The 14,795-nt window shown below is 42.3% G+C and overlaps 1 protein-coding gene across 2 annotated transcripts in view; it reads right to left on the bottom strand.

The window, feature by feature from the left end:
- Positions 1–14,795, bottom strand: part of LOC140719219 (transportin-3-like) — an 81,154-nt gene that overhangs the window by 8,665 nt on the left and 57,694 nt on the right. For both annotated transcript variants that reach the window (XR_012096872.1, XM_073033661.1), the window contains exons 18-20: positions 13,852–13,968; positions 11,915–12,009; positions 2,666–2,822 (exon numbers count right to left, since the gene is read on the bottom strand). Coding sequence is in view for 1 of the 2 variants with exons in the window: in XM_073033661.1 (XP_072889762.1) it covers positions 2,666–2,822; positions 11,915–12,009; positions 13,852–13,968 (369 nt within the window). In the remaining variant the exon portion in view is untranslated. The remainder of the gene's footprint in view (positions 1–2,665; positions 2,823–11,914; positions 12,010–13,851; positions 13,969–14,795) is intronic.

The raw sequence follows: 14,795 nt of genomic DNA, 5'->3' as shown, positions 1-14,795 counted from the left end.
GCCATGATATTGCTTACAGAGGTCAATGTCTTGCTCATTGCTCGACAGTAACTTATAAAGCCTTGGCTCTGCACAAAGTAGAGCAACCAGAGGAAGAGTCAGATTTATTTGTCACATGTACATAGAACCATTCAGTGAAATGCAACATACCGTAGTTTCACTACATTTATAAAGTTCCTTAGAGAATGCTCCCTTAGCATTTCACAGCTAACGGTTTATTATTGTAAGTAAAGGCAAAGGTAGCCAGTAATTGTATAGAATAAAATTCCAAACGTAAATAAATTACCACTGCAGCCAGTGTTAGGGTTGCCCTTGGGGCAAAAGCTGGTCAGGTCATGTGGGATCTCCAGTAAGGCCACAGTAAATGCTTATGCCCACATCTGCTAGATTTAACCAAAGGACGGCAGACTGCTTTCAAAGTTCAATAGCTCAAAGCAAATCTATTATCTAAGTACATATGTCACCATATACAACCCTGTGATTCATTTTCCTGTGGGCATACTCAATAAATAATCATAATAAAGCAACATACACAAAACGCTGGAGGAACTCAACAGGTCAGGCAGCATCTACGGAAAAGAGTAAACAGTTGACGTTTCAGGACTGAGAAGAGGAAGATGCCAGACTAAAATGGTGGGGGAGGGAGGAAAGAGGCTAGCTGGAAAGGTGATAAATGGAGCCAGGTACATTGGTATGGTTAAGGGCTAGAGAAGAAAGAACCTGATAGGAGAGTGGACAATAGGAGAAAAGGGAGGAGGAGGAGGAGACCCAAGGGGAAGTAAAAGGTCAGTTAGGAGTAGAGAAAGGGGTGTGAATGAATATTTTTACTGGAAGGAGAAAGGATTCCATATAAAGCATTGCTCCTCACCCTAAGGGTGGCCTCATTTGGCACGAAGAGGCTACAGATTAACAAGTCGAAACAGGAATGGGAATTAAAATGTTTGGGCACCAGGGCGTCCTGCTTGTGGTGGATGCAGTGGAGGTGCTCCATGAAGCAGTTCCCCATTTTACTATGGGTCTCACCAATGTAGAGGTGGTCGGGAAGGTGGGTTGGGAGGAAGATAGAGGCTCTGAGGATCCAAGAGTTGATTGGGGGGGGGGGGGGTACGCTGAGAGACCCAGGGTTGCAAAGTGGTGTTGGGAGAAGGGGGATCCAATGGTAGCATCTAAAGTCTTGACCAGGAGGTGCTGGCAGTCAAAGTTCAAGCTGGAGCCAGAGCCATAATAGAATCAATGAAAGACTGGTCTAACAGGGCAGACAACAAAGAAACTGCAAATACAAAAAGACAGAAGAAATAATAATAATTGAAAATTAATTAGGTCAGAGGACAACTCAACCCAACTAATAATAATAATAATAAATATATAAGCAATAAATATTGAGAACCTGAGATGAAGAGCCCTTGAAGGTGAGTCCATAGGTTGTGGGAATACATCAGTAATGGGGCAACTGAAGTTATCCCCTTTGGTTCAAGAGCCTGATGGGTGAAGAGTAACAACTGTTCCTGAACCTGGTGGTGTGAGTCCTGAGGCTCCTGTACCTCTTTCCTCATGACAGCAGCAAGAAAGCAGCACTGACCTGGGTGATGAGGGTTCCTGATGATGGATGCTGCCTTCCTGCTCTGTGCCAACGTGCTCAGTGGTGGGGAGGCATTACTGGTGCTAGACTGGGTACTTGTTTGTAAATTTTCTGTTCAAAGGCATTGGTGTTTCCATACCAGCCTGTGATTCTCTCCACCACCCATCTGTAGAACTTTGTCAGTTTAGATGTCATGCCAAATCTTCACAAACTCCTAAGTAGAGGTGCTCCACACTTTCTTTGTAATTGCATTATGTGCTGGTCCTCTGAAATTACAACACTGAGGAATTTAAAGTTGCTGACCCTCTCCTCCTCTGAACTCCGGTGAGGACTGGCTCATGGACTTCCGAATACCTCCTCAAGTCAAAATTCAGTTCCTTGGTTTTGCTGACATTAAGAGGTTGGTGTTCTGGTGCCACTCAGCCAGATTTTCAATCTCCCTCCGATATGCTGATTCACCACCATCTCCGATTCAGCTTACAACAGTGGTGTTGTCAGCAAACTTGAATACAACATTGGAGCTTGTGCTTAGCCACACAGTCATAAGTGTAAACTGAGTAGAGCAGGGGCTATGCACACAGCTTTGTAGTACACCTGTGCTGATGGAGACTGGAGAAGACATTTGTTACAAATCTGAACTGATAGGGGTCTGCAAGTGAGGAAATTGAGGATCCAGTTGCATAAGGAGGAACTGAGGCCAAAGATTACTGATTAGTTCTGAGAAGATGATAGTGTTGAATGCTGAACTGTAGTCAATAAGGAACATCCTGATGCATGCATCTTTACTGCCCAGATTTTTCAGGGTTGAGTGGAAGAGCCAATGAAATGGCATCTGCTGTGGACCTGTTGCACCGGCAGACAAACTGGAATGGGTTCAAGTTGCCTTGTGTTCACGCTAGTACTATGCAGCACAATCAAGAGCCGTGTACAGTGTTACTGGATAGTATGCACTATGGATGGATGGAGTTTGTCTGTTGATCCATTGAAAGAGAATACAACAATCGAACCACACCAGCAAGGATAAAAACTGTTTGTAAAGTGAGTGGTGATCAGATATAGCAGACCGTGGTTTAAGTGCATACTCACCTCATTGACTGTCGCAACATGAACCAGATCCTGCAGGAATTTCATCACACTGGAGTTAGCATCACGATGGTTCAGCGTTGTTGCAGCCAACGCACAACGAATAATCAAAGACATGACTGGACTTTGGATTAAAACCACCGGGCTTCGCTGAATGAATCTGTAAAGAAAAGTGTTCATTTCAATGACTTCACCTCATTCTGCTCTCTGTTCCCAGACCGAGGACATTCAGCACTCTGTGGAACTGTGTTCCACTTCCAGATCATGTCATGTGGACCACTACTGAAAGATAATCAGAAATATTGTCTCTGGCTTCCACATCCTTTTTCACAAACCCTAGATGATTTTCCATTTTATTAGAGTAGGATTATTAGGCACAACCAGAGGGATTACTGGCGTGAGTGATTAACCACATCTGTTTGGCTCAATATTACTCTGCAAAATGTATGACATACAGTACAAACTATCAGATGTATAGTCTATAAACATCAGCTCATTATTCCATTTTATTTGGACTACTTATTTCTGTGTCCTTGCAATTTACTACAAAATGACAAATTTCACAACATGCAAGTTAGTGATAATAAATCTGATTCTGGTTTATACAATAGAAAATTAATCACCTATCGTCAACTTAAACCTATGACTAAAATGAGACAATGCCAAGAACCTTAAAGCTTCAGAATTAAAGGAAAATTTTAAACTTGTTAAAACAGCTTAAATTGATGATACTTAACCATATGGGACAGAAATGTTCCAGGTTTGTGGGCATCTCATCACACCTGTAGACTGAAGAGGTTGACCCTACACGAAACAAGGCAACCGGCCAGGATTCACAGTGCTTATCCCAATGGGAAAACCTATTTCAACATTTGTGAAGTAATGGGTTCAGCTGTGATGTTCTCACAGCATTGTTTTAGGCACATACACGTCGGTCGCATAGCACTTGTATAAAGTACAGTAAACTGTTTCATTTGTTATGGTACATAGTAATGCTTCATACTTGCATGAAATAATGCCAAGATACTATCTGCTCAATATTCCTGATCTGGTCAAGCTCAAAACAGATTCCGGACCCAATAATGAATTTTCCAACTTCAGGCAACTTGCTTTTTCAATCCATATCAGAACTGGCCATTACTGCCTGTAACAACTTTGGCCAGTTTCTCCACTTTCTTTTTGTGCAGTAAGATTCTCTGTACATTATTTTATTATGCAGATGAAACATTATTCATGCTCCCAATAACTCATTTCTTTCTTCTCTCACCTTCTTTGCTACTGAAAACCCCCTTTTACTTTCCCAGCACCAACTATTTCCCCACCCATCTCAAAATATTAAATAAAAGATTCAAAATTGTTAATTCTCATTCTTCATTACACGAGTGCAAAGGAGAACAAAATGATTGTTACTCTGGCTCCATGCACCATATAAAAATAAATAAATATAACTGCAATCTTATAAAACTCAACGTACAACAGTCGTGTATGTTTCTCTTTGAAAATGCCAAATGCTTGCAACATTTTCTATCACTATTACAGATCATTGTTATATTGACTGTAGCATCTTTTCCTAAATGTAAATTAGCTGCCACATTTCTAAGCGATCATAGTTCAAAATTAATGCTTTGAAGCCCTGGAAAAGATATTAAAAGGCATGACAGAAACATTGTTCTTTCTTTCTGAAGTGCAAATAGGAACAATTCATTATTTAAACCAGAGATTATCAGGAACAGATAAATTCAAGTGGCACAACTCTAGAGCCATAGAACCCTGCAGCACAGAAACTGGCCCTTTGGACCATCGCGTTCAGGCAGAATTGTTACTCTGCCTGGTCCCACTGACCCGCACTTGGACCACTGCCCTCCATACCCTCCAACCTACGTGCTTATCCAAACTTCCCTTAAATGTTGCAACCAAGCCCGCATCCACCACTTACGCTGCAGCTTGTGCCACACTTGCAACAGCGAGTAGTTTCCCCTCAGGTAACTTAAATACTTCAGCTTTCCGTCTTAACTTATGACCTCTAGGTCTAGACTCACCCAAGCTCAGTGAGAAAAAGCTTGCTTGCATTAACCCTATCTATACCCTCAAAAATTTCTACCTCTATCAAATCTCCCCTCATTCTCTTACGCTCCAGGGAATAAAGTCCTAACCTATCCAATCTTTTCCTATAACGCAGGTCCTCAACATTCTCGTAAATGTTCTTTGTACTCTTTCAATCCCATTAATATTTTTCCTGAAGGTAGTGACCAGAACGGCACACAGTGTTCCAAATTAGGCCTCAAAGACTTGGTACAACTTCAACCAAACAAGACAAATCCTGTACTCTGATTTATGAAGGCCAACATCCCAAAAGCTCCCTTTTGAACCTATCTACCTGTAATATCACTTTGAAGGAATTATGGATCTGTGGATTAGTGCCTTACTGTTCAATGTGCCAGTCCTACCAAAGTGTCTGCATTAAATTCCATCTGCCATTTTCAGCTGGTCCAGATCCTAGGGCAAGCTTTGATAGTCTTCTTTGCTGAACACCTACGCTCGGTCTGCTGGAGAAAGCAGTATCTCCCAGTGGCCACACATTTTAATTCCACGTCCCATTCCTATTCTGATATGTCTATCCATGGCCTCCTCTACTGTCAAGATGAAGCCACACTCAGGTTGGAGGAACAACACCTTATATTCCGTCTAGGTAGCCTTCAACCTGATGGCATGAACATTGACTTCTCTAACTTCTGTTAATGCCCCCCTCCCCTTCTTACCCCATCCCTTATTTATTATTCCCCCCCTTCTCTCTCTTTTTTCTCGCTCTGACCCTCTCACAATCACTCCTTGTCTGCTCTCCATCTCCCTCTGGTGCTCCCCTCCCCCTTTCTTTCTCCCCAGGCCTCCCATCCCATGATCCTCTCCCTTTCCAGCTGTGTATCCCTTTTGCCAATCAATGATCTGGATGATAATGTGGTAAATTGAATCAGCAAATTTGCTGATGGTACAAAGATTGGAGGTGTAGTGGACAGTGCAGAAGGTTTTCAAAGCTTGCAGAGGGATTTGAACCAACTGGAAAAATGGGCTGAAAAATGACAGATGGAGTTTAATAAAGACAAGTGTGAGGTATTGCACTTTGGAAGGAAAAACCAAGGTAGAACATACAAGGAAATGGTAGGGCACTGAGGAGTGCAGTAGAACAGAGGGATCTGGGAAAACAGATAAAAAATTCCCTAAAAGTGGCGTCACAGGTAGAGAGCTTTTGGTACATTGGCCTTTATAAATCAAAGTACTGAGTATAAGAGTTGGAATGTTATGGTGAGGTTGTATAAGGCATTGGTGAGGCCAAATCTGAAGCATTGTGTGCAGTTTTGGTCACCGAATTACAGGAAGGATATTAATAAGGTTGAAAGAGTGCAGAAGGTTTACAAGGATGTTGCCAGGACTTGAGAAACCGAGTTACAGAGAAAGGTTGAATAGGTTAGGACTTTATTCCCTGGAGTGTAGGAGAATGAGGGGTGATTTGATAGAGGTATATAATGGGTATAGATAGAGTGAATGCAAGCAGACTTTTTCCACTGAGGCTAGGGGACAAAAAAAAAAAGAGGACATGGGTTAAGGGTGAAGAGGGAAAAGTTTAAAGGGAACATGGGGAGGAGGCTTCTTCACAAAGAGTGGTGGGAGTGTGGAATGAGCTGCCCGATGAAGTGTTAAATGTGGGCTCACTTTAAACATTTAAGAAAAACTTGGACAGGTACATGGATGAGACAGGTATGGAGGGATGTAGTCCAGGTGCAGGTCAGTGAGACTAGGCAGAAAAATGGTCTGGCACAGCCAAGAAGGGCCTAAAGGCCTGTTTCTGTGCTGTAATGTTCTATGGTTCTAACTTTCCAGCTCTTAGCTTCATCCCTCCCCCTCCTGTCTTCTATCATTTCGGATCTCCCCCTCCCCCCTTCAAATCTCTTACTACCTCTTCTGTCAGTTAGTCATGACGAAGGGTCTCGGCCCGAAAGGTCAACTGTAATTCTTCCTATAAATGTTGCCTGGCCTGCTGCTTTCCACCAGCATTTTGTGTGTGTTACCCAGTCTTGGTGTCATCCACAAATTTGCTGATACATTGTGCCATATTAACACGCAGAATGTTGGTATAGATGGCTTTTTGATCCAGCACTGAACCATAGAGGGAAAGGGCTTGGTTCAAAACATTTTCCTAATGCTAGGTAAAACTGCAGACTTGCAACCTACCAAAACTTTCTGCACAGGGAGATGCTATTTCAGATTAAGCAAAAGTTAAAAAAATACATATTTAATTGATTTACCGAGGGAATGCTCCATCATTGTCAGCTGATAAAATAAAACAGACCTGATCACTGACCCATAATCCCACAGAGGCCAACATTTGATAAATTCCCAGCAGCTTGCACTAGGGAACTACATTTATGGAATTTGTTATGACAGAAACGCCTTATGATTATTTTTGGAAGAAAAATATTATGAGTAGAGATTGTTAAGTTGGTATTGCTGTAAACATGGAACGTGGGTGGAAAATTACCATTCCTTAGGTTTCTCCCCCCCAGGAAACTGCAGCAAATCACCCGAAGGCACAGGATTCCAGAGCCAGGGAAGGAATTCACTTGCATACGTGACTGAGCGCACTAGAATTTTTAATCTCTTTCTGTTTACCAATGAATACATTGAAATGCAGGATGTTGAAAGAATTATGATTTGTTCTATGGAAAAGCTGTAATTGAACAACCCCTGAAGGAGCATTTATCTTATTTATTGATTCAGCTCAGAGGAGGCCTTCGAGCCACACCACCCCAGCAACGCCACAACCCCGATTAACCCCAGCCTAATCATGGGACAACTTACTATGACCAATTAACCTACCTGGTATGTCTTTGGACTGTGGGAGGAAACTGGAGCACTGAGGGAAAACCCAGGGAAGATGTATAAAGACTCCTTACAGAACGGTGCCGGAATTGAACTCTGAAGTGCCCAAAGCTGTAACAGTATCACACTAACTGCTACACTACCCTGGCCCCACTGTTGCCAGCAAAACATTAATACAGAAAGCAACAGCTTCATAGCTCCAGAAGGTGATTACCATCAGATACAAGACAGTGTTCCAAAAACATAGCTTCTTTCTTGCATCATATAATTGTGAACAGTTGGAAGTACATTTATTATTACACTATATACAACCCTGAGATGTGTCTGCTTATAGGGAGCCATAAAACAAAGAAACCCAAGAGAACTCAAGCACCCACTGTGCAGGCAAACGATAAAAGTAACTGAAGCTGATGAAAGCAATCCCAAAGCCACTGTGCAGGCATCACAGCAGCTGATCCAGGAGCCACGGCTTCAGTTCAGCGAGGAGATGAGTAAACCTCGCGGAGCACACCAGCCAGTCACTTGCCTCCGGCCTCAACACCCTGATCTTCTCCAGCTGGCCAACTGCTTAAAATCAGCCATACAGCATGTCGATTCTTGCACCTGGACCAGGGCCCTACCGCTTCCATACACTATCGGGCCCGGGGCCCACCTCCTTGTTCGGCCCATAGCCCGGCGCTTAAATTGGTCAAACCTCCACTTGCTTGTCACTCTTGGACCAGGGCCCTACTATCTCAACTCTGCTGCTTCAAATCACCTCCAAGTCTGCTCCAGCAGCTAAACATTGGCTCAGGCCCAGGCTCTGCCACCTCAAATCGGCCCATACATGCCATGCTGTAACCATTCTGAGTCTTTGAGAGGATTGTAGGTCTCTGCACTCTTTACAGCAGATCAATAAAGAGGCCTGGCTTTTCAAAACTCCTCTGGGGCTCAGGTAAAAGAGGAATGAGTTCATAAAAAATCTGCAGAAAATCCAGATAAATGTCAATCCAAAAAAACATTAAGCCAGGGGTGCAAAGGGACTTAGGAGTCTTCGTGCAGGATTCCCTAAAATTAACTTGTAGGTTAGTCAGTGGTAAGGAAGGCAAGTGTAATGTTAGCATTCATTTTGAGAAGACAAGAATATAAGAGCAAGGATATAATACTGGGGCTTTATAAGGCAGTGATCAGTTTTGGGTCCCTTACCTAAGAAAGGATGTGCTAGCATTAGAGGGTCCAGAGGAGACTCACAGGAATAATCCCAGAAACGAATGGGTTTACCTGTGGGGAGCTTTTGATGGCTTTGGGCCTGTACTCACAGGAGTTTAGAAGAATGGAGGAGGACCTCGTTAAAACCTATTGAGTATTAAAAGCCTAGATACTGTGGTTGTGGAGAGGAGGTTTCTGATAGTGGGGGACCCTAGGACTAGGACTAGAGAGCACAGCCTCAGAATACAGATGAACACAGATTTCTTAAACCAAGGGGCAGTGAATCAATGGAATTCAGTCACAGACAGCTGTGTCAGTCAGAAATCATTGTGTATATTTAAAGTGGAGGCTGATAGGTTCTTGATTATTAAGGGCATCTAAGGTTACTAGAAGGCTGGAGAATGGGGTTGAGGGCTATAATAAATCACCCATGATGCAATGGCAGAGCCCAATGGCCGAAATCTGCTCCTATGCCTTTATGTCTTAAAAAGTGAAACAAAGAGGAAATTCTGGAAATATTCAGGTCAGATACGACCTGGTGACTGAAAATAAAAATTTCTATTTACGTTGATGATCTTTTTTGATATCCAAAACAAAGGTAGCACCTGTAACAGAGATTATAGATGGCGTCACCGAGCTGCCAAAGTTCTCAACAAGGGACAAGTTTCCTCAGTTACAAAGCTCAAAGTAAATTTACTATCAAAGTACATCTATGTTACCATATACAATCCTGAGATTCATCTTCTTGCAGGCATTCTCAATAAATCTACTAATCATAATAAAGTCAATGAAAGACTGCACCAACTGGGCATACAACCATTGTGCAAACAACAACAAACTGGAGATACAAAAAGAAAAAATAATGATAATAAACAAACAATAAATAGAGAACATGAGATGAAGAGTCCTTGAAAGAGAGTCCATAGGTTGTGGGAACAGTCCATTGATGGGGCAAGTGAAGTTATCCCCTCTAGTTCAAGAGCCTGATGGTTGAGGGGTAATAACTGTTCCTGAACCTGATGGTGAGAATCCATAGGCTTCTCGTTGATGGCAGCAGCGAGAAGAAAGCATGACATGGGTTGGGGGGGGGGGGGGGTGCCTGATGATGGATGCTGCTTTCCTGTGACAAACCTGTGTAGATGTGCTCAATGGTGGGGAGGGCTTTACCTGTGAACAACTGGGCAGCATCCACTACTTTTTGTAGGATTTTTCATTCAAGGGCATTGGTGTTTCCATACAGGCTATGATTCAGCCAGTCAATATACTATCCACTACGCATCTATAAAATCTTCAAATCTTCATAAATTCCTAAGGAAGTAGAGGCGCTGCCATGCTTTCTTTGTAATTTCACTTACATGCTGGGCCCAGGACAGGAACTCATAAATGATAATACCAAGGAATTTAAAGTTGTTGACCCTCTTCACCTCTGATCCTCCAATGAAGACTAGCTCAAGGACTTCCAGTTTCCTGCTCCTGAAGTCAATAACTAGCTCATTGGTCCTGCTGACACTGAGCAAGGGATTGTTGTTGTGTCACACTTAACCAGATTTTTCAGTTGCCCTCATATATGCTGAGTCATTATCACCTTTGACTTGGCCCACACAGTGGTATTGTCAGCATACTTGAAAATGGCGTTGGAACTGTGCTTAGCCACACAGTCTTAACTGTAAAGCAAGTAGAGCAGTGGTGTAAGCACATAGCCTTGTGGTGCACTTGTGCTGATGATTGTATACGAAATGTTGTTGCTCATCTGACTGGGTATGGCAAGTGAAGAAATTGAGGATCCAGTTGCACAAGGAGGTGTTGAGGCCAAAGTCTTGAAGAGTATTGATTAGTTTTGAGAGGATGATAGTTTTGAATGTCCACCTATAGTCGATAAAGAACATCCTGGTGTATGCATCTTTGCTGTCCAGGTGTTCCAGGGTTGGAATGTCATCAGATGTGGACCTGGCATGTGGTAGGCAAATTAAAATGGATCCAAGTTGTTTCTCAGGCAGGAATTGATAAGTTTCATCACCAATCTCTCAGAACAAGTGCTACTGGATGATTGTCTTTGAAACAGACTACCACACACTTTCCAACATCATGAATTCAAAATCCTGAATCTCCTAATTACACTGTAAAAGACTGCAGCAGTTAAGTTTGGGTGATAAATGCCAGCCTGGCAACAACACACTTGTGAGAACTATTGAAAACTGAGGAACACACAGTAGCTGATCTTGCAGCCATTCTCCTCTCAGAAACCAGCAGCAACTTTATAAAATAATGGCATTTAGTCAGCAGCGAGGCATGATTCCTGTCCTAATGACCAGGTCTATATTCATGTCCATGGTGGCACTGAAGTTAGCTTCTATATTTCTTCGTGACATAGAGGCTGCCATTTTGGCTCACATAGCAATCACTTAGCACCAAATTTCTCTAATATATTCTCCCCTAGATTATATCCGTCACCAATATGAGGATGTCCACTGTTTATTTTCTTCCACAGATCCTGCCTGACCCGATAAGCTCCTATGATTTTTTTGCTCCAGATTCCACCATCTGTCTCGTCTCCAAGTAGAGATTTACAGTGACCAACTAACATACTAATTTTCATATCTTCGAGACTCTGGAGGAAACCTACACTGTCATGGGGAGAAAGTGTAAATTCTGTACAGGGAATATGAAAGAATTGAGCCCTGGTCAGTGAGCTGTGAGGCAGTAGCTGTTAGTTGCTTCACACTGCATACACCCACTTCCAACTGAAGATGCCCATCACATTCAAGGCCACTACAAGCACCTCAGACCACCAGTCCTGAAACATGCTCAAGCACACATGAAGCTTTGCTGATCAGCATTAGTTTCCTTTGCATTTAATGAGAAAATTGGCACAGTAGCAAAGTGATCTGCACAATGCTTTACAATACCAGGGAAGCAGGTTCAATTTCCCACCATTGTCTGTCAGAAGTTTGTACGTTCTCTCCATGACTACGTGGGTTTCCTCCCACAGTCCAATGACGCACCATTTGGTAGGTTTTTTGCTTATTGTAAATAGTCCCATGATTAGGCCAAGGTTAATTTGGCGCTGGCTGGGCAGCACGTTTTGAAGGCCTATTTCACACTGTATCTTGATAAATAAACAAACCACGATGTTCAAGTTGTGAAAAACTGGCAAAGACCAAATAACCCTTCAAGGAAAGTTTTCAATACCTTGTTGCCAATCGAAAAAGATCATCTACAGTGTCAGGATGATTCTGGAACCCTCTAGGTTGTTCTAGAAGATGGAATGTTGGTCCACAAAACGCCTGAAAGAAATCACAAGCAAACATTTTAAAAACATTTCAGTGGTGAGTGCTGTAATCATTTGGCTCACTGGAAACGCAGGCAAATGCTTGATAAATTATGTTTGATAAATAAACTGCTGACCACATAACTACTGTGTCACAGCATTTCCCACATGCGTTAGTGGCACCCAAAGGTTCATTTTATTGTCAATGTATGCATGTACAATACAACTCTGATATTCTTCTCTTGATAGCCATGAAATACAGGAAAACCATGAAAGACTTCAACCTCATTCCCACATGAAAAGGAAAAAGATACAAAAGCTTGCAAACTCCAACCTCCCCTGCACAAAAAACAGATCACCCACACCAGAAAACAGCAGCTAGAGTGTCATTAACCCTCTAACCCCAAAACCCCAACCCCCTCCGTTGCAAAAAACACAGCACCAACAAACTCCTAAACCTCCCTCATACAAAAACTGACATATTGCCCACCCGGAACCTCAACCCGCCAATCTGCAACAAGGGGGAAAACTGAACGAGAGCAACATAAGCTAGTCAAATAATCACATAAATATTTGAATTTCAAAAAATATCCTCCCGTCAGAATCGAGAAGAGCAAGCTATCAACTACCATCTACTCGTGGCTTCTGAGGAGAGTGACCGCTGACGACCTCCATATTCACCTCGATGCTTCATTCTTCCTTGACGGTCACTCACATTTTGCTGTTTTGACAGGATTCCTAACTTGGAGGAACAGAGGGATCTTGTGGTCCATGCCCGTAGATCCCTTAAAAGGTGCAGCTCAAGTTGATAGTGTGGCTAAGAAGGTGTATTGGCTTTCGTTAGTCACAGGATGGTGTTCAAGAGCCGCAAGTTAATGCTGCAGCTCTATAAAACACCAGTTAGACTTCAGCTTTGGGCACCACATTATAGGAAAGATGTGTGTAGCAGTCACTTGAAAATAAACCAGAACTGCTGAGACTGAGTACAGGAGTTGACATCGTATGATGCACTTCCAGAGTAACTAAGTTCCAAGTTGAAAAGGATGCTCCATCCTTTATTATGAAACCAGCAAAGATTAATGATCTTATAACAATATTAGAAATGAGCAAAAGAGTAATTAAGCAGTCAACAAAAAAGTTGATTGCCTAATTCAGGCTGCCTCCCAAACTGCTAAACTAAACTAAAACCAACTAAGACAAAGTGTGAATATGTAACTATGCTCATTTATTTCTAGCACACCCCAACCCAGGTGACAAATTACCCATAATAAATGTGCAACACAAAATACAACACAAACAGAAAACAGATACATGGCTCCTACAACATGGAAGCTTCAGAAAGGGTGCAGAGGAGATTTACCAGGATGCTGTCTGGATTAGTGGGATGCTGTCTGGGGTTTGTGGGTGGGAGTGAAATGTTAGATCGATCTTCAAATAGGTTAAAGGTAGGCCAAAGAACCAATAATGTCTAAACTCTTTTCAAAAAAGCTTTACAAAAGAATATCCTTACAGTGACTTCTGCTACATCTCAATTAGAACCCACATTTTCAGGTTGGAAGACCAGCCTCTTGACCCCACAATCTGCCTCATTATGATCCAGCACCCTGTAACTGCATAGTTATTTGTTTTCTCTTGTACTATCAGACCGATCAACTCATTGAGAATGGTATGCAGGACATTTTTTTTTTAAAAAGACTGTACCTCAATACATGGGACAATAATAAAGTAATTTAGCAAGATATTTTGGATCATGCAATTCAATGGGTCAAATGGGGAGAATTTGACCCACATACAAGGGTCAAATCAGGAGACTTATAAAACAGTCCAACAAAAATGTGTGCATAATTCATCAACTAACCTGCATCATCTCAAGAAGACCTTGTGTGCAGCTCTCTTCACTGCCATATTCATCCACCAATATACTACCCAGATATAGGAAACAGGAGTGTTGGTGGGACTGGTACACGCTCACCATCTGGGGTTAAAAAGATGAAAGATGTCATTATAGGAATTCACAAGATATGACTCTGAATGATTCCAGTTTATTTTGTGATGTGAAGTCACCACCTCACGGAAAAATGTCGCATAAACAGAGGCAGAAAGGCAAGCTCAAAAAGGTATCAATTGGAAAGATTTATGCAGTGCAGAACAGAGCTTAGGCTAAAAGAAAGTTTCCCCATTCCCATCTGCAAACTGGATCAGTGTTAGCTGCAAGGCAGAGAGGGTGTCTGACACAAAAGAAAGCAAAAAACCCTTTCCAGCTATAAGCCAGGGAAAAATCCATATATTTAAAAATTCTTATTTTTAAATTCCTGTCCATCACTTCCCAGTGCTCTGCTCCTCTCTAAAATTCCATCTAGCCCACACCCCACTTTGGTGACTCCAAACTTATCCTTGCAGCAACCATCCATTAACAAAGACAGTCATACAGCTCGTAAACAAACCCTTTGGCCTAAATCCATGCAGAACATCAAGCACCCACTCACACTCACCCTACTACAAGTTCATTTTACTCTCCCCACATTACCAGCAACTCACGATAGTTTCTATCACTCACCCACATACAAGGGGAAATTTATAGTGGCAAATTTACCTACCCACCCATGTATCTTTGGGATACGGTCCTTGTACATGAATAGAAACCATGTGATCACACGGCAAATATGGAAACATCATACAGAGGGCACTGGAGGTCATGATCTAACCCGGCCACCAACACTGAGGTCTACATCTGTGCCACTGTGTACCTAAGGCTACCAAAAGTACAATTTTTATGGTTCTGGTGGCAGCTTATTATTCTAC

Source organism: Hemitrygon akajei, chromosome 31 (genome assembly GCF_048418815.1).
Source record: "Hemitrygon akajei chromosome 31, sHemAka1.3, whole genome shotgun sequence".
NCBI lineage: Eukaryota > Metazoa > Chordata > Chondrichthyes > Myliobatiformes > Dasyatidae > Hemitrygon > Hemitrygon akajei.
The sequence above is the reverse complement of the archived record's forward strand: the minus strand, read 5'-3'. Positions and strand labels throughout refer to the sequence as shown.